We start from the raw sequence: 24,297 nt of genomic DNA, 5'->3' as shown, positions 1-24,297 counted from the left end.
GGAGGGGAGTGAGCAGGTGGTCAGGAAGGGGGGAAGTCTCCGATGAGAAGCCGGGGGTTAAGACCGGCCGCCCATACATGAGTTCAAAGGGTGAGATGAGGAGGGGGCCCCTTGGAAGGGCTCGGAGTCGGAAAAGAGCTAAAGGCAGGAGCCTTACCCAGTCGAGGTGGAGTTCTTGTAACATCTTAATGAGGGCTTCCTTTAAAGAGCGGTTAGTTCGTTCTACCTTACCTGACGACTGAGGATGGTACGGTATATGAAAATTCCAGGGGATCCCGAGCGCTTTAGACAGATTTTGAGAAATCTGAGAAGTAAACTCTGGACCGTTATCTGACTGGAGAGAAGTTGGGAGTCCAAACCGAGGAATAATCTCTCGGAGGAGAATATCAGAGACTGTCTGGGCCCTCTTGTTAGAGGTGGGGAAGGCTTCAACCCACCCAGACATTGTATCCACCAGAACCAGGAGATATTTAATCCTCCTGACTGTGGGCATATGAGTAAAATCCAACTGCCAATCAGTTCCCGTAAGGGAGCCCCTTGCTTGGTGGGTAGGGAAAGGGAAGCTACGATATTTAGTCCTGGGATCTGACTTTTGGCAGATCTGACAGGAGGCAGTGGTGGCTTTTAGAAACCTGATGTCCTCAGGCGTGGGTTTGATATGTGTTTTTACAAAATGAAGCAAAGCTTTTTCATTAGGATGAAAAAGCTGGTGCAGGTAGGACAGGACCTGTTGAGTGTTAGGAGGTGTCTGTGAGGTTGTAGGCTGTGCTGTAAGGACTCCCTGAGGTAACTGAGGCAGGTCTGAGCTAAGAGCTGCTGTCTTAGCTGCTCTGTCAGCCCGATTATTTCCCTTGGAAACAATAGAACTGTCAGACTGATGATACCGACAGTGAATAATTTCTATAGCTTTAGGTAGATAGGAGGCCCTCAGCAAGTCCATAATATACTCTGAGTTGGTAATAGACCCTCCCTTCGCTGTGAGAAGCCCGCGTTCCTTCCAGATGGCCGCGTGGGACAACAGGATATGAAAAGCATATTTAGAATCTGTATAAACATTTAAAGATTGGCCGGCGGCTAACTGGAAGGCACGGGTGAGGGCTATCAGCTCAGCCTGCTGGTTGGTAGTATGAGCAGGGAGTGCCTTTGCCTCGACTATCTCTGCGTCTGACACTATGGCATAACCTGCTCTGCGGGTCCCGTCACATAGAAAGGAGCTGCCGTCCGTGTACCAGGTGTGAGTAGCCTGGGGCAGACTGCCCTCCTGTATATGTGAGGGGTGGGGCAGTAGGTCCTCTAGGACCTCAATGCAGGAATGGGATGGGGAATCATTAGCACCAGGTTGAGGTAGAAGATTTGAAATGTTGAGAGGTGGGCAGCACTGGAATGTGAGACTAGTGTCTTCCACCAGCGCCACCTGAAGGGAAAGAACTCGAGAAGGAGGTAGGGTCTGTAGGCCTTTGTAAGTTAAGAGGTTAGACAAGTTATGATGGGAGAAAACCATAGTAGGTGCTCCGAAGGTTAGCTTTTTTGACTCACGAATAAGAAGTTCCGCAGCTGACAAGGCCCGTATGCAGGGTGCCCAGCCCCGAGTGGTGAGGTCCATCTTCTTTGACAGGTAAGCTACAGGTGCGAAGGAAGGTCCCAGTTGATGGCCTAGAACTCCCAGGGCATAGCCCTCTTTTTCTGCTACGTAAAGAGAAAAAGGGCGGGTTAAATCCGGAAGATGGAGAGCTGGGGCCTGGGTAAGGGCCTGTTGGAGTCTCCGGAAAGGTTTGGTGATGGAGTGAAGCAGGGGCTCATGCATAAAGCCGAGGGCTGCTTCGTATAGGGGGCGGGCGAGGAGAGAGAATGAGGGAATACAGGATCGCAGGAAACCGGCCACTCCCAGGAATGACAGAACCTCTTCTTTGGTGGAGGGAACTGCAAGAGATTGAATTAGTCTCTTTCTGTCTAAGGTGATAGCCTTTTGTGTTGGGGTTATAGTTAACCCCAAATACGTTACCTGAGTGGTGGACAATTGAGCCTTCGAAGGCGAGACTCTGTAGCCCTTTTTGGATAAAAAGTTTAATAAGGTGGCGGTGTCAGTCCTGCTAGTCTCCAAAGAGGGGCTACATAGCAGGATATCATCGACATAGAGTACCAGTTTTGATTTAAGGAGGGACAGTGAGAGCAGATCAGAGGCCAGAGCCTGGCCAAAGAGGTGTGGGCTGTCCCGATATCCCTGAGGGAGGACGGTCCAGGTTAGTTGTGTGGAGAAATTAGTATCAGGATCTGTCCAGGTGAAGGCAAAGATGTTCTGAGACTGAGGGCTGAGAGGAATAGAGAAAAAGGCATCCTTTAGGTCTAAGACTGAGAAGTGGGAGGTCCCTGAAGGAATGTTAGACAGAAGTGTGAGAGGATTGGGTACCACTGGGTGTAAGGGAACGACAGCAGAATTAATGAGCCGGAGGTCCTGAACCAAACGATAAGTTCCGTTAGATTTTTTCACAGCCAGTATAGGAGTGTTAAAGGGGGATGAGGTGGGGCGGAGCAGCCCCTTCCTCAAGAGATCAGAGATTATAGGTTTTAGTCCTTTGAGGCTTTGGGAAGGAAGCGGGTACTGGGCTTGGGTGATATACCCAGTAGGGTTCTTTAACTGAATAACGACGGGGGGGTGGTGGTGTTTAGCAACAGCTGGGTTTTGGATGTCCCACACGAGAGGGTCCACCTGGGAAGCTGGGAGGGGAAAAGACATGTTAGTATCAGAGGGTCGCGGAGCCAGGAGAAGCAGCAGCTGTGTCACCGACGGATCTGAAACGAAACGGGTGGGGGGGCGCAAAAGAAATGGAAGCTCCCAGCTTGGTCAGAAGATCCCTTCCCAAGAGTGGGACTGGACAGGTTGGTAGAACTAGAAATGAGTGAGTGAGAAAGATACCTTTAAATATGCAATTGAGAGGTGGAGTTTGGAGAGGTAGATAAGGCTGTCCCCCTACCCCGACAATAGGGGAACGTGAGGGGGAGGTTGGCCCCCAAAATTCCCTTAGAACCGAATATGTTGCTCCGGTGTCCAAGAGAAAGGAGATGAGGCGTCCCGACACTGTAAGAAGTACCCGCGGCTCCTGGTTGCAGATGGGCATAGCAGTCGGGTTGTCAGTGGAGGAGCCCGGGAACCTTCAGTCTTCCAGAGCCAGACCCAATAGGTCAACCTTGGGGTCCTCTGGGGCGGCTGCCCCAGCGTCACCGAACGCACGAGGGCAGTCTGTGGACCAATGACCCTCCCTGTGACACCTTGGGCAGGGGCCCCTCGGGTTGCGATGGGGATTGGGGCACGCCTTTGACCAGTGACCTGTCTTACCACAATTGAAGCATGGGCCGGGGGGCGGGGGAGCCGCGCGCGGAGGGCGGGCGCTGGAGTCCATCACCTCGGCTGGCCTGGCGGGTGCGGTGATCACGTGGCAATGATTTCTGGCCTTGTCATTCCTTGAGTGGTAGATCTTGAAGGCCATCTCCAGGATCTGTGCCTGTGGAGTTAAGCGACCCTTCTCCAAACGTCTGAGCTTCGCCTTGATGTCTGAGTAGGACTGGTTGACAAAGTGGGACATCAGGAGCTGTCTGCCCTCGTTGGATTCTGGATCCATGTTTGTGAACTGTAGCATAGCTTTGGTGAGACGGTCAAGAAATGCGGAAGGATTCTCGTTTGTATCCTGAAATATTTCTGCAAGTTTAGAATAATTGACTGGTTTGAGAGCCGCCTTTCTTAATCCCACCAGAAGGCAGGTTAAGAATCGGTCTCTGGACAGAATGCCCCCGGGGGAGTTGTAATCCCAGTGGGGTTCCTGTTCGGGCACTGCCTCTGCACCAGGTGGATGAGAAGGCTGAGTCTGGTGTACTTCGTCAGCATGCAGTCTCGCCTGCTCCCAGACCCGTCGGCGTTCCTCAGGAAGCAAGTTGTTAAAGAGAATCATATAAATATCATGATAAGTTAGGCTGTAAGATTGGGTTAAATATTGAAACTCTTTTGTGAAATTAGTGGGGTTAGCCGTATACGACCCTAGTAGCTTAGAAATATGTGAAAGTTCCGATAAGGCGAAGGGGACGTGCACCCGAAGTGGGCCCTCGACCCCAGCTACCTCTCGTAAGGGCAGAACGGTAGCTGGTTTGGGTTGATCAGGGTCTGCTGCTGCGGCAGCGGCTAGCAAGCGCGTAAGGGGAGGGGTGAAATTAGGCGCAAGGCGGCGGGTGGGGTTAGCGCCTGAGGGGGTCTTGGAAGACCGAGGCAGAGGGGTGGGGCGGGGAGGTGAGATGGAAGAATCCGAAGTCGATTCGGCCCGCCTACTGCGCCTCCTGTGATGGGAAGAAATTGTTAATTGTCTTCGCAGTCGAGTCCTGCTGCGAGAGAAGTTAGGTGAAGCTGGATCGGAAAGGCTGGGATATATGAGACGGGGGGAATGAGATTTTTGGGGGGATTCAGAGGAACGGGAAGGCGACCCAGAAGGATGTTTACGCGGAACTCCTAGAGACCTAGGAATGGAGCGTTTAGAGGCATGGGGAGAAGGTGTAGGCGACTCCTTTTTGTACCTAAAAGAAACTTTTGAAGGAGGGGGGGATAGAGGAAGTGGCCCCCGATTGGGCAGGGCGGGAAGGAGTGGTGTCACGAGGTCGGGGAGGCGGGGGGTCGTCATCGGGGTCCATGGTCGGAGTGGAGGGTTCCTGGAGGGAAGGTAGAGCCAAAAACATGTGAGCTGGTGAACAGTGACGAGGTAGATGGGTCAGTTTTTAGAGCCATATAAAAGAAGGCCATCAGGTACATTAATTCCTTCCATTTAGCTGACCGGTGACAAAAATTTGCCGAGTCACGGCACCAAAATGTTGTTCTTAATTTCTGCGGGTTGTTCTTAATTCCTGCGGGTTAGACGAGGGTTACGCGAGGAAAGACACAGACACGAGGCGGTACCACGTGGTACACTTTTTAATGGGAGGGGAAAACACACTAGGAAAAGTGAAAGGAAGGGACAAGGGGAAGGGATAATAAAAGGGGGCGAACTTGTGGCTTGTCCTTGCTTTTAACAGAGGATGCAAAGGCTTCTGGGAAATGTGTCCCGCGCTTGCCGTGCGCTGGAGTCCAGAGGGATGTTGGGAGTTGTAGTGTTGCAAGGGAACAACAATACCACCTTTCAATCCAAAATACTGTAAATTCATACTCCTTTCTATTTACACAGATCAAAACTGGCTTGAGTTATCTGAGAACTATCCAGATCCCAGCAGTTTTTGTAGAGCTGCCTGCTTAGTGCTGGGAATGAACAGATGCACAACACCCAGTTTAAAAAAAAAAAGTGACAAAATTCTGTGTACTGGAAACTGTATTTGGGGCCAAAAATTAACCTGTACCTCTACAGTACAGGTATTTGTAAGCATTTTGACCAAGAAAATATGGTTCAACTTCGATGTTGAGACTCACAAAACCTGCACTAACATTAATAGCCTGTAACAATTGAACTGTAATGATCTTGCCCCCACGTAGATTTACCCATCTGTGAGACTAATAATACACCTGACTTACCCGACTCATCCTTGCACTGCTCAGCTACCTTCCCTATCAAATATTTTTTTTTAAGATTCACATTGTGGCTCGGAGGGCATCTGTGAGTTTTAGGCCAGCCTGGTATACAGAGCTGGTTCTAGGACAGCCAAAGGTACACAAAGAAATTCTGTCTCAAAAAACAAAATAAAATGCTTAACAGCACCATTGGTGGTGGTACAACCCTTTAATCGCAGCATTAGAGGGAGGCAGAATCCAGGGCTATGCTAAAAAATCCTGTCTAAAAAAAAAAGCAAAAACAAAAAGATGCTGGATAACACAAACTACACTAACACATGCATCCCTTTCAACTTTTATCTCTCTCACACACACAACCCCATGTACACAGTATTCCAACACTGCTTTATCAAATACATAGGCAAGTTCTGTCTGCAAGAGAAACTTTAAAGAATGAACAATCAAATGACACATTACAATTCAGGCAAGAGCACAACTTTATTTTCACCTCTAAAAGTAAACCACAATTGACAACAACAAAGGAGACTGTGCAGTTCATCTTTTTATTTTAATAAAGCCAGCATATGCACAGCACATGCAGTGCTAGCATCTAAACTAATACAATAAGCAACTACTAAAGCTACAGTGACTTGAGGGTCAATCTTTACATTCAGCAAGTTTAAACTCATTTTTGAAACATAACTGAAAATATTGCTTGCTGATATAACTTGCTCAAATGCTATTGCTGAATGTACAAGTCACTGAATATGCCAATACAACAAAGATAACCACATGTTTGAGGATTGCAATGTGCCAGACATTCACTGAAAAAAAAATACAACTAAACAAAACTCACACAACAAACATCTGAGAATCTGGACACTTTGTATCAGTGTTTTGAAGTATTTCATTAATATCTTAAGACAAGTGTATCAAAACCTTGGCATGATTTAATTTCAAGTCGCCAATTTTATTTTTACTAACATCAGAAAGTTATGGCTACACCGCCAATGCCGGGTCTGCTTAATTTGACTTAAGAGTTATTATGACTTAACATTAAAAGCTCACACTACCCCGAAATATATAATTTCACGCATACGGTGACATTCAACATTCAAGTGCCAGTGTTTTTGTACTGTCTTTTGGTCAAGTTTCTTTAAACTTTCAAAGAATCACTTTTAGGCTTACAAAAATAAATATTTGTCAAAATGTTCAATAAATATTACATAAAACTAGCAGCAAAAAGTATCTAGAAATCTGTCGTGTGCAAAGTTTTCTTCCCAACTATCATTCCCATGGTCCCAAATAAATTTTAGAATCTAGTCCCATCCCTTTCCCAGACAAGCTGCGTTCAACAATCTCCAAGAGACAAAATAAGATTGGAAGTTTAAGGACACGCACACAAGACATATATATAAAATTCTCTGAATGTGCAATAAAAGAAGTACTTTGTAAAAAGTTATGGGCAAAATGTACAAGGGCCTAAACCTAGACTAATTGAAATAGCACCATAACAAATGACCTCAATACTGTCAAGTGCACCTACTTAATAAAAGTTTTAGAACAAGGCACAATACACTTGAAAATCTATTGCACTTTAGGAAATTTTTGCCGTCTTCTATGCCACTGTAAAAAGATTGAGCGTTTTGATCACTGCATTCTGGTCACAAAATTAACCCAGAATTCCAAGTGGCATAAGCATTTTAGTGGTGGACAATGCTCATCTTTGGCCAGATTTAGCATAAACAGACTATAAATACAATGGAAACCTATGCAACTAAAACTGACTAAACTGCACTGTAGAGCAGAATTGACACCTTGTGCAGTTATGTACATATTTCCAACCTGTGTGATCTCAGATTTCAGCTTGTTACTCTTCTGGAGCCATTTTTTACAAAGTCTATAGTAAGCCAGTTTAACATCTCAACGCAGCTTGAACAGAGTAATGTGAATCGGCATTTAAAATAAAGCCTGCTGCATAATTCTTCCTGTTCATCCCATCTTGACCAAAAAACATCAACACTAGCATGCGTTATTAGACCAAAAATCATCCGGAGCCCTAAATGAGGGCTGGTCATTGCTGTGGTCAGCCATTCTACCATTTCAATTTCTTGTATGGCAGGCATTTAAAAAGTCTAAGTAGATGAATTCTCCTAAAAACCTATTTCAAGTTATCAGACCTTTAAACTTTCCCTGTAATAACATGCCCACATTTGGCTAGCTCATAGTTAACGATCTGTCTAAACATTGAAAGAGGAATTGCTGTATTTACTTGCATTAACTTTGAGAACAGTGCTTTGAATGTATGCATGTATTCATACATCACCTCATCATGACTGGAATGGCTTGTTTAAAGACTATTATCAGGTTCTAAATACCTATCCAGGATAGAGTGAGCAAATCAGAATTTTAACTTAATACAGTTTGCCATATTAGAAACTAATTCCATTAATATGCTTCAAGACGTTTGTTGTTTGTTTTCCCCCAATCTGCAAGTATCAAAAAGCCTAATGCAGGCTACCACTTAAGTTTTTTCCTTATATTATTTATGGATGAATCGATGATTCCTGTTAAGTTGTATCACACCTGTGTGCCAAGGTTTGATTTTAGCCCAAGTTCAGTAAATTTATTTTGTCAAAAACAATTGGTATCTTGAGCATTACTGAGCCAACAGGACATCAAAATAAAAAGTTGTCTAAAGTTAAAGGCACAGTACATTAACAAACAAATGATCCTCAGTCACAAAATTATAAATGCAGTTTGGGATAGGGGTAGGCGGGAGGGGAGTTAATCCAAACTACAGCAATGAAGTCTTCAAACCACCTTCGAACAGGGCTGCTGATTGTTCCTTTCATCTTTACTTGTGACCTTGAGCTCCCTTAAAAAAAAATTTCAGTGGAGAATCACAGCTGGTAATGTACTGCGAGTTCTTGAAGCTACACAAGGTATAGTCTGGCTAAGTTACATGTGGTTTCCATATTAGCTTGTTTGGCAGGGTGACCTACTGCAAGGCAGGCTCAGTTACCCCACCAGTCAACCCCCTGGGAGTTATAATTTCCTCCATATCCATCACTGTTGTAAAAGCCTCCATAGCCACCTAGTGAGAGATTTAAAAAGAAAAAAAGAAATTAATTAAGTCATCTATTGTTAGCAACAATTGTTTCTTCAGAAGTTATGAAAAGCAATCTAAGTGATGAATTTCCCTGAATGATCTTAATTGTTTAAGATATACTTTTAAAAAATTATATGGACCTAAAACAAATATTACCTCCACCAAATCCTCTGCTACTGCCATGTCCACCTCCACCACTGCGACTGCTGCTTGCGCGGCTGCTGCTGAAGCTGGAACTGCTGGCACCACTACTTTGTCGATAGTCTCTGGCACCAAAGCCTCCACTAAATCGACTGCTGCAGAGGGCAGGGTAAAGACTGAGGTTGGTAGACAGGTAGTAAGGCATTAAACCCAACTCCTATCAAACTTCCTAATAATCAATATCTAACTTTCTCATCCAAATTCCCTATCTAGTCATACTTTTCCCAAGCGTTTTCAAAAGTGTAAGCATTGATGGGATGACATGTATTTTAAAACAATACTGGGAAATATAAGTATACCTCATGCATCATGTATACGACACACACACAAAAAAGAAAAACAAAAAAACCTTACCTCTTAGAGCGTCCACGACTGCTACCCTTGTAGTGGTGTTCGAAAGCCATGTTTTCTAACCAAGATGGCACCTCTTGTTTTGCCTCGACAAGAAGATCCAATAAATCCTTAGTAATGTTTATGTTCCTTTCATTAAAGAATGAAGTGGCAAGACCTAGAACAGTTTCAAAAGGAAAAAAATATATTCCAGAAAGGTAGCTTACGATTTTTACTTTTCTTATCAAAAATTAAAAAAAAAAATATGAGCTATTTAACTAATAAATACTGAGTGCATTGTTTGAAATTAAGAATATTTAAGACACTATAAAGTTCTAAGGTGGGCATGTTGTGGTTATGAACCACCTTTCATCCAGCACTGAAGGCAGAGGTAGGGAGATTTCTGTTGAGTTCAAGACCAGCCCAGTCTACAGAGTCCCTGTTTCAAACAAAAAATAAAAACTATAACAGCTCTTTCCTGTGCATCATCACAATGAATAATAACAACAATCAAGATAACTGGTAACCACACTTACCAAGGTTTCCTACACGCCCTGTACGGCCTATGCGATGTACATATTCTTCAATATCACTAGGCAGGTCAAAATTAATAACATGTTTCACATTTGAAATATCCAGTCCTCTTGCTGCTACCTGAAATATATCTTTTGTTATAAATGGCTCACTAAAAACAAGTATTTGGACACAATAAACTTGAGAATAAAAATATACAGAGCATTATACATACTGCTGTAGCCACTAGAATTGGGCTTTTTCCTGAGCGGAACTGGTGAAGAGCCTCTTCTCTATCTCTCTGAGAACGGTCTCCATGGATACTGGTACAGGCATATCCTTCATGATATAAGAAATCCTCCAAAGAATCTGCACCCTTTTTGGTCTCCACAAATACTAGGGTCAGGGAATCCTTGCCTAAATTTGAAAATAAAGTGTTTATCACCATTAGTAACTTATACTAAGACAATCAAAATGGACAATTGATACTGTTTTGAATGAGGGAGGAAAAATGATGATATACAATGTGATTCTTGTTACATAAGTCTAGAGGTACAACTGCTCCTAAGTTTACCTGTTGCATTTAGGAGGTCAAGCAGAAATGATCGTTTGTCCATTTCCTCCACCCAAAACACTTTTTGTGTGATGTTCTCTGAAGTAGACCCAACTCTTCCTACAGCCAGAAAAATGTATTCATCCAAGAAATCACGGGCCAGCATCTAAAGAAAAAAAAAAGCCATTCTTTAATTTTGCAGTTTTATTACATGTATTTATAAGTGTTCCTGTCGAAAGAAGACAGCTCAAAGGAATTGATTCTTTTTCATCATGTGGCTTATAGGTATTGAATTCAGGTAACAACTTTACTCACTGGGCCATTTTGCAAGCCCTCCCCAACTCTCTGTATTGCCCCCCCCCCAATAAACCTCTATTTTTGCTCAAGTGTGATGACAAGTAACAAAATACTGAAAAATCTATTGAAACAAGGAAAATAATTGTATAACAGTACCTGTATCTCCTTAGGAAAAGTAGCACTAAACATCATAGTGTGGCGGACACCTTTTGGAGGCATAGTATCTTGTTCAACTATTCTACGTATCTGAGGTTCAAACCCCATATCTAACATCCGGTCAGCTTCATCTAACACCAAGTATCTGTCATGAAAAAAATTAAGATTTTTGAAAAGAAATCAAAGTAACGTATGGCTTTATCTGCTAGTTAACTTAAACGATATAATCCATGTTATGAATATAGTTATGTAGCAAACAAATGATTCTTGCTAATAGCTTAAATCATTGAAGATCAGAGCTAATTTTTTTACTTTTTTTACACATGTATATGGCACTGCAGGAATAAATTATTCCTCTACCAAGTTGTTCACCAGGTTTGGCAACAAGCACCTGCTGAGCCACCTTCCTGGCCCCCAGTTTGGCATTGGAACTAGTTATTAGCCTACTAAAACATTAGCTGACTTTTCAACACTGGAATTATGATGAATGAACTTTCTGTAAACCACTTCTAAATCTTTATATATTTAGACAATGCTAACAAATATTACATACTTGCTAACAAATACATACTTGCAGAAGTCTAAGCCAATCTTTCCCCTCTCCATCATGTCCACTAGACGTCCTGGAGTAGCTACTAACAAGTGGCATCCACGTTCTAAGTCTCGAATCTGTTGACCAATTTCAGCACCACCATAAACTACACAAGGACGAACTCTAGAGCGGTATGAGAACTATAAACAAAGAAACTCCATCAAATTCAATGTCAAGATTTTTACATGGACATAAAATATTTTATTAGAACCAATGGGAAAAGCTATGAATCACTAAATGCGTATTTACTTTTCTGGCTTCCTCATAGATCTGCACTGCCAATTCTCTCGTTGGTGCCAGTACCAAGGAGATTGGGTACTGTTTGCGACGCCCATATCGTCCATTTTCCTAAGAAATAGAAGTTTGTTAATCTGCTTATCAACTTATCACGTAAATTGATCTATAAAAATTTAAATTACCCCTTTAAAAGTTCATTTTCTTTTGTAATGTATATACTATACCATAAAACTTCATTAGGCTAGTCTTAAGCACCATTTGGAAGGCTCAATAGCTAGCGTCCTACAAGTTTCACAGTAACTCCATGTTTATAAAGAAACATTGTAATTAATTGTACATACACACAGCTCAAGGACACAGCACTTCCTAGGGAATTACCTTCATGGCCCTCAGAGCCTCTCCTGGACCATCAGCATAAATCTGACTCAAGATGGGCAAAAGAAATGCTGCAGTTTTTCCAGAGCCTGGGTAAAGAAAGCATGTTTAGTTGACCACAATAAAACTAAACCCCTTACTACTTCTGAATCAACATTGGGAGCTAATTAGCAATTTTACTTTATGACCAAGCTTCCCAAAAATTTCATATAACCTCTTTAGCTGACTAAAAAATAAGACTCAGCAAATTTAGGAACAAACTAAACTTTTTAAAAAAAGGATTTACAGAAAGAATACAGGTAATAACAATTTATATTATCACCTATGACTTCTTGACACTACAAACAATAGAATTGAGTATGGCACACAAACCCACAAATACCTATTGTCTATTTCTTTACTAGAAAAAAAAAATGCGTCATTTACTTCTATCCTGTGAACTTACCCGTTTGGGCACAAGCCATCAAGTCTCTCTTCTCCTTGATAATAGGAATAGCATGCTTCTGCACTGGAGTTGGACGAGTATAACGAGTAAGCTCAATGTTTCCCATAATAATTTCTCCCATCTCAACATCACTGAACTGTGAAGAAATTCAATGGCATGATATAAGTAGAAATGTTATCCGAAGGCACCCTGTTTTATACTAATAAAAATGAAAACAAACAGCAAGTTTAACTTACAATTACTTAAGTTGGGCTTTTATATTTGACACATTTCCTATTTCAGGTAATGAATTAAGGACAATGGCAACTACATTCAACTAATGTTTCTCTTTACACAAACTCTAATGTATAGCTAGTTATGTATGTTTCTCTGTAGTTTAATAGAGTAAGTACTTACACTTTCAATATGTGGAGGACAGTTGTTGCCTGTTGCTTCGACTGGAATGTCATCGTATTTCTCAAAGTTAATCCCAGTATTGCCTCCAGAAAAGAGTTCCCTAAAATAAAGATTGGTAAACTTACATGTAATACCAGTGAGAGACCTCATCAAAATTGCACACTTCAAAATCTTACTGTTCCAAGCGTTCACTGGGCGGGAGTGGTTTTGACCAGTCATCTTCATCTGATTTGTCACACCAGCGACTGTTTCCACCTCTTTCAAATTTGCCAAAGCCACTTCTGTCTCCACGACTGCCAATGCTATCATAGTCTCCCCGTCCATGATCATCAAACCTGAGCACCAAAAGTAATAAATTAGAATCCTAACCATCATCAGATCATATTACTACTACAGAAAACTTTCTCATATAGAGGAACTGATCAACTACAAGATGTCAACAGTTCAATTGTTTTATTCTTATTGATAAATCAGATTCTATCATTTTTAAAAATCAGTAAGTATCTTCCTTTATTCTTAGAGCCTTGAGGCCTAATCTTGCCTCATACATTCTATCATTAAGAATTAAGGTTTTACTGCCCCTTTCTGAAGAGAAAGGGAAGAGTGGATGTGGGGGGAAAGAGGGGAGGTAGAGGGTAAGGACTGGATGGAGAGGAAACTGTTCAGGATGTAAAAACAAAAAGGAATGAACGACTTAAGACTCTAATGACATTACATGCCTTTAATCCCAGGAGGCAGGCGGATATCTCTAAGTTTGAGACCAGCCTCCTCGTCCACAGAATGAGTTCCAGGACAGCAGAGGCTACACAGAGAAACTATCTCGGGGGGGAAAAATTAATTAAAAATTTTTAATTGGCAGCCGGGAGCTGGGCGGTGGTGGTACATGCCTTCAATCCCAGCACTCGGGAAGAAGAGGCAGGCAGGTCTCTGAGTTTGAGGCCAGCCTGGCCTACAAGAGCTAGTTCCAGGACAGGCTTCAAAGCTACAGTAAAACTGTCTTGAGAAAAAAAAATTGGCATATAGCCCTTGCCATAAAAGTGTACAAATGTATTTGTAGTAAAGTTTTATAAATAAAGGAAAAGCACCTCAAACACCAATTGCTTGGGTTATGCTATGACGCCACTTGAGATAATTCATGTGGGACAGGTTAAGTAAAAATCCTTGCCTGAAAAAAAGTGTTTAGTTTTAGGTCTGTCTGCCAAAAATCTGGATACAGGAGACTAACCACAGCTATTATTAGACACATGGGGTCAGTTCACCATACTTTTATAAAGGTGTTTAAAAAAAAAAAGCCTATTCACTAGGAAATTACCTTTTAAATAGGTAAAATAAAACTAGAGAAATGAAAAAACTGACTTCTCTTTTGGACTTGTACTTTTTTGTATCTATGTAATATGTTTAATCTTGCAGCTAAGAAAATGTAGTAAGTAGACAAATTCCTAACATCCACTTTTACTCTGAATGTCAGGGTAAAGATATCATATAAATGGTAAAATTCCTAAATGACAAAGTATATACATGTAAAGGGATTTCACTTACCTTCCCCTTGATCCACTTCCACGATCACTGAAGAAACTGGACTTCCCTCTTGAATCACCCCGGGATCCAAAACTACTGTAAGCATCCTTATCTTTACTAGAACTCCACCCTGAACTGTCTTTGTCATAGAATCCTAAAAATAAAAAACAAACCCACCACAAACTCAAAAGAATCCAATTAACAAAGACTCAAGTTTTCTGAATTTGAAGCCCAAAGACTCATATTTTTCTGGTATCAAACACCAATGTAAATATTTTAGTGGCAGCACCAGAAAGTAACTAAGACCAGTTGTATCTAAAGTCTCCGATTCTCTCCACTATAAAGTACTATATCGCAGATCATGCAATCTGTCAGGCTAGGAATATTTTGGATGAATACCATCTCCAGAGGTCAACAGTTTTGCTTGTACCAAGATGACTACGGTGCTGTCTTCCATCATATAATGTATTAACTTCCATTTATTTTACAGGTGTGAATGAATTTACAAAGAAACAGCCACTATAGTTTTCAATTAGCATTGTCAAGATTATTTGCTTTATTTTTCAGTTCCAATATCAAAAATGAAAGAACAATGCTTTGTACATATGAATCACACTACGATGGTATTATTTTAGTGCTTTATTTACAAGTTTAAGAATATCAACTCAAGCCGGGCGGTGGTGGCACACGCCTTTAATCCCAGCACTCGGGAGGCAGAGGCAGGTGGATCTCTGGGAGTTCGAGGCCAGCCTGGTCTACAAGAGCTAGTGCCAGGACAGGCACCAAAGCTACAGAGAAACGCTGTCTCGAAAACCCCAAAAAAAAAAAAAGAATATCAACTCAAAAACACCCTCCCCCCATATGCTCCTTATATAAAGTCAAATGTAAATATTTAAGTGGGGATCCCCAAAGACAGGCAGATTTAAGACAAGTAGGATTGACTAGTTTCAATGACAGTCAGCATTTACGAGTTACTTTCCTCCTGCCTTCATCTCTACCATTACTGAGTCATGTGCTTTCACTAACAATCAAGAATTTAAGTGCTTCTGCAGATCTCTTCCAGTTGTAAAATTCAAGATCCTGCTTCTTTTCTTTCTATAATAAAGAGTTCTTGTTCATTTCACATCAGACAACCATTCCCAAATCATTAGAATGTGCCTGATGGCTTAACTTGTCCTAAGTCCATCTTCATTTTGTCATATGCTAAGACAATAACAGCTTACTATTTCCATGTAGTTTGTATTATACAATATGTAACTAATTAGATTAAGAGACTAATTATACAAAAACCACGACACTGAAGACAAATTTTCCATAGTGAAACATCAGTTAAGGTTTTTCAAAGTTAGTAAGTCCCAGTATTTTAAATCAATATCCTGGTAGAAATGTATAGGCCTCACAAGTTGTTTTGTTTCCCCTAGGTTTTGACCAATTTCTAAAGGAATCAAGAATTAGATTTACCAAACTGGTGTTAAGGGCTCACTCACCTTTAGTAGCTTCTCTGTTCCTTAAATGAGGAGGAATATAGCGTCCTTCTGTAAGAACATAAAATTAATAAAAATGTCAAATACCTTCACAATAAAGCTTTTCATCAAACCCCTATTAAAAACAAAACAATAAAACATTCCTAACAAGTTTAAAGAGTTGGTAAGCAAGATCTGATTTTAAATCAGGAATATGCCTATAATCCTAGCTAAGGGAGGGCAGGAAGATCATCTCTAGTTTAAGGCCACCCTAACTACATAAACTTTGTCTCCAGAGGAAAAAAGTCACTTTAAGCCTAGCAGTTAGACTGGGTGTGGTGGTGCACATTTAATCCCAACAGAGGCAAGTGGATCTCTGAATGAGGCCAGTGTGGTCTACATGGTGAATACCAGAATAGTCATGGCTTTGTAGAGACCCTGCATCAAAACAAATGAGAGGGACCCCTAATAGTTAACTGGCAACTAGTAGTTTTTAGCCTAATTTTCTTTGTATTTCTGGATTAAGATCTGTTGGATCAAAAAGATTCTAAACCTGCCCCCCCCCCCAAAATAAAGAAAAACCCATGAAATTTAAAACATGTAGCTAGGTAAACTTGTGCCACTGCTTAATAATACATTTACATGCCGGGCGGTGGTAGCACTCGTCTTTAATATCATCACTTGAGAGGCAGAGGCAGGCAGATCTCAGTGAGTTTGAGGCTGCCCTGGTCTACCAAGCAAGTTCGAGGACAGCCAGGTGTATCATACAGAGAAATCCTGTCTCGAAAAACCAAAAACAGTATTTTACTAGGTGAGACGAAACCTAAACTGAAATACTGTCTGAGAAATAAACCACAAAAATCAACTTCAATACTCAAGCTAACTAAAGTACCAGACTCAAGAAAAACAGTACATATTATATACACCTAAACACCAACAGGGCACCCCTGAACATACATGCATAAAATGTTCCCCATACTAACTAAAAAGATTCTTTTTGGCAATGATACAGATGGAAGACAGGACCTTGCATATGCTATTCAAGGAAGGACTTGATCACTGACCTACATACCTTATAGCTTATAACCTACCTACTTTGTAACTTCCAGCCAGTGAAAGCACATTTTAACAGTGTTCATTAAATTTTAACATTCAAGGAATTATTAAGCTATCTAGTGCTGATATTCAACAATGTGCCCATAAAATGTTTTACTTACTGCTTGCTGTACTTTCTCCAGTCTGATTATCTGAGGAGTTCAGGTCTAGGCCAGCAAACTAGAAGAAAACCAGATTGTTTTTAGTCTTCATGCTGAATGAAATACACGAAAGGAGCTAATTGTGCCTTCTACTCCGTTTTCTAGTCCCACACTCAAGGTTGCCCCATGGAACCCACAGCTATTAAGAAAATTTAACATGTGACCCATAGTAAAAAGCTCCTCATTTAATAAAACTTAGTTACGCTGAAGCTCAAAAATTTGGCCAGGGCATGGCTGCACTTGCACTTGTATCCCCAGTATTCAAGTGGCTAAAGCAGGGTCATTAAGTACTCAACAACTGCAGTTCAAGGAGATCCACTGCTTTCTTCTGGCCTCCAAGGACATGCTGGTACAACATGCATCAGGCAGACACACAAAAAATAAAAACAATTTTTTTAAAAAAGTTTGAGGTCAGGTAGCCAAACAAAACGGTTTTAAAATATTAAATAGGTGCTCAGAACACATTTTATGTTTCTAAATGCCACCAACTTTCTATTTGCTATTACTTTAAACCTAAAAGCACATAAAGACAAATTTCCAAACTATTCTTTAGTTCCTTATTCGCAAATATATTAAATTGGGCTAGCACTACATAAAAGCAAAATTTTGGCAATGCGCTCACCACTAAACTCTATGTTGAAGCAAAACTGAAATAATTCCTATTCTCCCATTTAACTATAAGCTCACAGAACCAGTCAGCAGTAGTTTTTGATGTTTTTACTAAAGAAAATTTAACTAGCTTCAACCTTCCAAGTCTACCCGTCTGTTTATACTGGAAACTCAAAAGCTTCAAGATTCTACAAAAATGCTACATGCTATCTTCATGAGCTTTTTAAAAAGTTTTTAAAATTTTAATTGCATACTTTGATATGTGTATGCCTGCTAGAGTTCTGGAGTGGGGTGGACATCTCACCCTGTCGCCTTGGCTAACTTCGAAATCCTATAGATAGACCAGGCTGGTCTTGAACTCAAGAGATCCTGCCTATGCTGGGTCCCGGTCCCAGACATCAAACTGAGGCAGGCGTCTTTACCTTCTGCACCCTTTTGTCGATTTACCTATTAAATCGCACATGAAAAGAAACCGCCCCCTAAAAAAAAAGCCAGGAAAGATTAAACTACTACATTTTTAGTATACATTTAGTTCATAAATTTGTGCTTAAAGTTCAGTGACACTGGCTAACTATTACTGCAGTCACTGAAAACTAAAAGCAACTGTAACCTCATTTCTATTAGCAAAAATGTTGTCAAATGTTACAGTACTTGTAACATTTAAGATTTAACGTATCATTTGGCAACATTAATCTATTACGCAACAAAGTTGCCAAATGCACTCTTGGTAGTCTTTCCAAATTTGAACGACCCGGAATCCCTAAATTTTAAGTTAAATCGTTGCGAATTTACGAAAGGTTCTTGGAAATATAATCATTTAGACGAAAAATGTTAAAACTAGGGAGAACCTCTACTCTTGACACCAGGCGGTGCTCTTGTTTTCTTTTTAATCTAAACAACCATAAAGTTACAATGTCACAACAGCAAAGAGTTACTGTAGCGGGTCACTAGCCCAGACTAGAAGGAGAGCACAGGTCGCACGCACATCCTCACCTCTTCTGCCTCTTAAACCTAGAAAGGGAATCTCTATTAAGGAATCAGACACTAGGCCTATCTATACCAATTATACTTCAACAGCGGCAACAAGTCAACAACAAAACTGTTGCCATATTCTGGGCATTTTGCCTCTGGATGATGCCAATTGGGTCCTCCCCTGGGCCTAAGAAAAGCCCGGGGAGCCGGGTTCAGAGCTCCGCGGCCGGATACTGGCCAAAGGCTGAGCAAGGGCCGCGCCGGGTGGCTCGCGTCACCGCCAAGCCCGGCGCCAGTGCGCACGCAGCGGCTCCGGCCTCCCTCCCCCTCCTTCCCCCCGCCCAATCCGCCCTGAAATTTCTGCGTCACAAAACTTTCCACTCGGGAACCGCGGCCTCCCATGCCGAAACGCACCGGGCCCGCGGTGGCCAAGAACCCCGGCTGAAATGCTCCAGAGCACGCTGGCGGGCAGGCCAGGAGGGGGCGGCGCACCGCACAGCCAGCCTGCGCCACACAAAGGAGGCCGCCGCCATTAGCCCGCGCACAGGCCAGCCCCCTCCCCCCCCCCCCCCCCCGCGCGGCGCCCCCTCCCACATTCCAGCGCCGCGCGGCCCCTCGGCTAACCCGCGCGCCGCCGCCAACTCCCCGGGTTAAAAAGCGCGGCCATTGGAGCCATGGAGGTCGAAAGCCCTAGAAATCCGAGGCCAAACAAAGCTACCCACCTCCGCCAGCGCGCCACCACGCGCAGTCCCCTCCCTCCCCCACCCCCCGCGGTCACTAATCAACTAGAGTGCGCGCGCGCCCACAAGAGCGCGCCCCCTCCCCCTCAGCTTGCCTGCGCGCGCTCGCAAGCTCGCTCTCGCTTTCTTTCTCTTTCTCTCTCTCTCTCTCTCTCTCTCTCTCTCTCTCTCTCTCACACACACACACACACACACACACATACACACACAAACACACAGACTCTCTTGCTCGCTCTAGCGCGCGCGCACACACACACACGCACACAAAAGCCGCCATTGTGCTCGGGCCGGGGACAATACCCCGACCCGATCCGAGCCGGGCTGGAGGAGCAGCCGGCACTAGCACTCCCCGCGACCATCCAGTCCCTCCGGAGCCCCTAGAGAGTACCACCCGGAGCCCCGAGCCACCGGGAGCAACGGGAAGGAAAAAGCAGAACTTAGAGCTACGCCACAAGGCAGGCTAGGTCTGGGGAGCGCCTGCTGCAGGGACCGCGGAGGCTCACCTGCTGGTCCAGCCCGAGCGCATTTTCCACTGCCACATGACTCATCCCTGAAGAGTACTGAAAATTCGGAGTATTCCGCTGCTGAGCAAATGCTGAGCAAACGCCGGCTGCACCGCACAGACTCTCTCACGGGAGAACTGCGGCTTTGAAGCACACCACGCGGCCACCGAGCTTATATACAAACTCGGAGGGCCAATACGTTAGCACGTAAAACATACGCCCTCCTCCCAGGAGGTGGGCCCTGCAGTTAGGATGTCTGCCCAGCTACCGAGCTACTGCGCGTCCCTTGTCTTCTTCCCGTGAAATTTCCAAGTCAGTCCAGTTAGCTCTCCCTTGTTCGTGCTTAGTGAACCCCGCGTTAAAGGCTGTTCTGCTTCTCTGGGATTGCGTCCCCCTGTTCTCCGCTGGTACTCTAAATTTAGTGTTTTCTCGAGATCTCGCGAGAAATCATCGCCAGCCGTCCTCTAGCAATGAGGCCTTAATATTGAAAGTAGGCCTATTTACTGCGTCTTCCCCCTGTGCACCTAGTTTTCATCTTTCTTTCTAGCACCCTTCCTTTCCTCTCAGTCCCTGGCCTTGAAAATGGTGTAGTGTGGGCTTTGTCTGGCCTGCTGTGCCTTTGCTCTTTCCGGTGCACATTTTCCGGATGGCAGTGAAAATTAGGACCGGGAATGGGGGGGGGGGGGTCACGTGACCGTGGGTGTCCAGCGCGGTGGCCATTTTGTGAGGAAGAGAAACTGAATTGACTAGTGCTGGGAAACGGAGGGAGGGGTGAGAAAACGGGGGGGGGGAGGAGGGAAAGAGCGAGGGAAAAGGAAAGTGGCTGGGGAAAGGAGAAAGGTGGAAGGATGGTGACCCGTCCGCCAGAGCAGGGCATGAAGGGGCTGTGCGATGGCTGGAGGCTTCTTAGTGCCTAGGTAGCGGGTACGCCACCCACACATTTCCGCTCTGAAGGAACAATGAGACTATCTCACGCGAATCTAGAGCCGGCTATCCTGGACCCCGAGCCTCCGCTAGTCATTGAAGGGCCCTGTGTCCTTCCGCGCGGCATTCGAGGCTCCCTGCCGATGGCTGCTGGCACAACAAGGGCCCCGGAGGTTTCGAACAACTTTCCTAGGACCCTGTGATGTCCAGGGTGTGTGGCTGGCCACAATCTGTGCCTACTGGAGGAGCTGGGAGGAATGATGCCCCTCAGACTACAGTGGAAAGGAATAGGAAGAAAAAGGGAGCTGTCATCGGAGGGGCATCTTCTGGTGAACCCCCTCTTCTAGGCAGACCACTCACGAGTCTCAGCTTCAAAAACACAGACCTTAAACAACAAAATCAGCCGTGCGGTGGTGGTGCACGCCGTTAATCCCAGAACTCAGGAGGTACAGACTGTACGATCTCTGTGAATTCAAGGCCAGCCTGATCTACTGGGCGAGTTCCAGGACAGGACCCAAAGCTACAGAGAAACCTTGTCTCGAAAAACAAAACAAACAAAACAACAACAAAAAAGTCATCGGCTTTCAGGCAATGGCCACACATATACAGGTTACCCAAAACCTACCCTCTTTTGACCCTCAGCTAAAAAACACAGAACTCTCCACCATCCCCCAAGAGGCCTTCTGCTGCCAGAATTCAAATAACAAGTTCTTATCATATAATTTATAACACACAAGTCCTCTACTTTTCCAGTTTTAAAATTGAAACTGAACTTCTAAAGAGATACAGGAATAATAAAGCAATCCCCCAGGCAAGTTGCTTTTCAACTTCGGTTCTCAATTTTTCTCATCTTTAAGAGTCCTCTAGAGTACAAAACCCTGTTGCTTTAAAAATACTCATTTGTGTAACAGTTGGGGGAGGTTTCTTTTGTTCTGGTTGAAGTTGCACTGGCAATATTTTATGCTTACAGCAAACACTTTGTTTCTTGGTAAACCAATGAGTTTATTGGGTTTACTTAGTGGTGCTGTAACTATTTTTTAAACACTTTTTTTTGTTTGTTTTGTTTTTGTTTTGGGGGTTTTGGAGACACAGTTTCTCTGGTAACAGCCGTGGTTGTCCAGGAACTTGCTTTGTAGACCGGGTTGGCCTACAAGGAGCTCCGCCTGCTTCTGTCTCCCATGTGCCGGGATGATAGGTATTGGCAACCACTGCCCGACACTTAACACTTTTAAAATATACTGAAGTAAAAAGTCGGAGTTATTACAACTAGGTTTGTTACAGTGTAAAAAACAAAAAGCTTAAACTCAAGTTCTTCAGCTTGTAAGAAAAAAAAGCACAGTGAGGAACCATTTTACACTGCAAAATGCTTTAAAACATACAAAGAGGAAGGATTTCTACATAGACTGTTGGTGTGAATGTGATGTGTGTAATATCCTGTATAGTATGGACTAATCTCCCCAAAATAAAAGGAATAGAAATAGGACTATCATGACATCCAGGCATCCATTTAGACATATTAAGTAAGCCATAAATAAAGTAGAATACATTTAAAAAACAGACATCTGCTGGGCGGTGGTGGCGCACACCTTTAATCCCAACACTCGGGAGGCAGAGGCAGGCGGATCTCTGGGAGTTCGAGGCCAGCCTGGTCTACAAGAGCTAGTTCCAGGACAGGCTCCAAAACCACAGAGAAACCCTGTCTCGAAAAACCAAAAATAAATAAATAAATAAAAATAAAATAAAAAACAGACATCTAAAACATGTATTTTAAATATTCCTTGTAACCATACCGAAATAACAAATTATAGATAATACAATTAAATTTATTACACAGTTTCAAAAAGCATAACCTAATTGTAATATCCAAACCAAATGATGTAATAAAACAATGTATTAGCTCTAGAAGTCCTAGCTAGAGCAATAAGACAACTAAAGGAGATCAAGGGGATACAAATTGGAAAGAAAGAAGTCAAAAGTAGCTTTATTTGCAGGTGATATGACAGTATTATGACTTGGGGTTTCTTTCTGTTTTTAATGACTTAGGGTTTCTATTGCTGCAATGAAACACCATAACCAAAAAGCAAGTTGGGTAGGAAAGGGGTTTATTTGGCTGACACTTCCATATCCATTTATCGTCAAAGGAAGTCAGGACAGGAACTCAAACAGGGCTGGAATCTGGATGCAGGAACTGATGCAGAGGCCATTAACGGGTTCTGCTTACTGACTGACTCCTCATGGTATGTTCAGCCTGCTTTCTTATAGAGTCTAGGGGTGGCACTACTCACAATAGACTGTGTCCTCCCCATCACATGTTCCATAGGCTGGCCCACAGTCCAATCTTCTGGAGCTCTTTTCTTTTGTTTTTTTTTGAAACAAGGTTTCTCTATATATCAGTCTTGGCTGTCCTGAAACTCCCTTTGTAGACCAGACTGGCCTCAAACACACTGAGATCTGTTTGTCCCTGCCTCCCAAGTGCTGGAACTAAAGATATGAGCCACCTTCGCCAGGCTATAGGCATTTTCCTCCTCTTGGATGACTAGACTATAGTTTTATCAAGTTGACATAAATCTAGGCAGTTCAGTATACATAAGTGCCTCTAAAATTCTACAGAGAACTCCTGCAGCTGATGAACATTTTCAGCAAAGTAACTGCCTACAAAATTAGCTTACAAAAATCAGCAGTCTTCATATATACAAATAATAAACTGAGAAAGAAATCAGGGAAATAGCACCTTTCACAATAGCCTTAGATAATACAAAATATCTTGGGGTAGCTCACACTAAGGAAGTGAAAGACTTGTATGATAAAAACTTTGAGATATTGAAGAAAAAAACAGGAAAAGGTATCAGATGGTGGAAGGAGGATTAGTATAGTAAAAATAGCCATTCTACCAAAAGAAATACAAACATTAAATGTAATACCCACCAAAACCACAATGTAATTCTTCACAAATCTTGAAAGGACAAATCTCAACTTCATAAGAAAAAAAAAACAGGATAGCTAAAAACAACCCTAAATAGTAGAAGTGCTGGAGGTATCACCATCTCCAATTTCAATTTGTAATATTAAGCTATGATAATAAAAAACAGCATGTTGGGCTGGAGAGATGGCTCAGCGGTTAAGAGCATTGCCTGCTCTTCCTAAGGTCCTGAGTTCAATTCCCATCAATTCCCAGCAACCACATGGTGGCTCACAACCATCTGTAATGAGATCTGGTGCCCTCTTCTGGCCTGCAGGCATGCACACAGACAGAATATTGTATACATAATAAATAAATATTTAAAAAAAACAGCATGTTATTAGCACAAATAGAGACTCACTGGTCAATGGAATCAAATTGTAGACCCAGACATAAGTCCACACACATTTATGGACAGCTGATTTTTTATAAAGAAGCCAGAAAGACCAATAGTAAAAAGAAAGCACCTTCAACAAATGGCGCTGGTCAAATTGGATGACTGCATGTAGAACAACCCAAATAGATCCATACTTAACCACCATTCACAAAACTCAACTACAAATGGGTCAAAAATAGCAACACAAAGCAGATACACTGTTAGAGGAGATTTGTTTATATTGTTGCCCAGAGA

General features: G+C 42.8%; 1 protein-coding gene across 1 annotated transcript; it reads right to left on the bottom strand.

The window, feature by feature from the left end:
* Positions 1-7,139: 7,139 nt before the first annotated feature.
* Positions 7,140-19,858, bottom strand: LOC121443488 (ATP-dependent RNA helicase DDX3X-like). The gene is made up of 17 exons (XM_041645231.1): positions 19,784-19,858; positions 16,921-16,978; positions 15,728-15,775; positions 14,262-14,394; positions 12,899-13,057; positions 12,723-12,822; positions 12,327-12,462; positions 11,885-11,970; positions 11,519-11,617; positions 11,249-11,409; positions 10,678-10,822; positions 10,246-10,390; positions 9,907-10,088; positions 9,695-9,812; positions 9,183-9,336; positions 8,784-8,923; positions 7,140-8,612 (listed from the first exon to the last, which is right to left on the bottom strand). The coding sequence occupies exons 1-17, from the start codon at positions 19,826-19,828 to the stop codon at positions 8,533-8,535; spliced, it is 1,989 nt and encodes a 662-aa protein (XP_041501165.1). The 5' UTR covers positions 19,829-19,858; the 3' UTR covers positions 7,140-8,532.
* Between the last annotated feature and the right edge of the window lie 4,439 nt (positions 19,859-24,297).

Source organism: Microtus oregoni, unplaced genomic scaffold, assembly GCF_018167655.1.
Source record: "Microtus oregoni isolate MIOR12 unplaced genomic scaffold, Mior012 000108F_ref0000382, whole genome shotgun sequence".
Lineage (NCBI taxonomy): Eukaryota > Metazoa > Chordata > Mammalia > Rodentia > Cricetidae > Microtus > Microtus oregoni.
The sequence above is the reverse complement of the archived record's forward strand: the minus strand, read 5'-3'. Positions and strand labels throughout refer to the sequence as shown.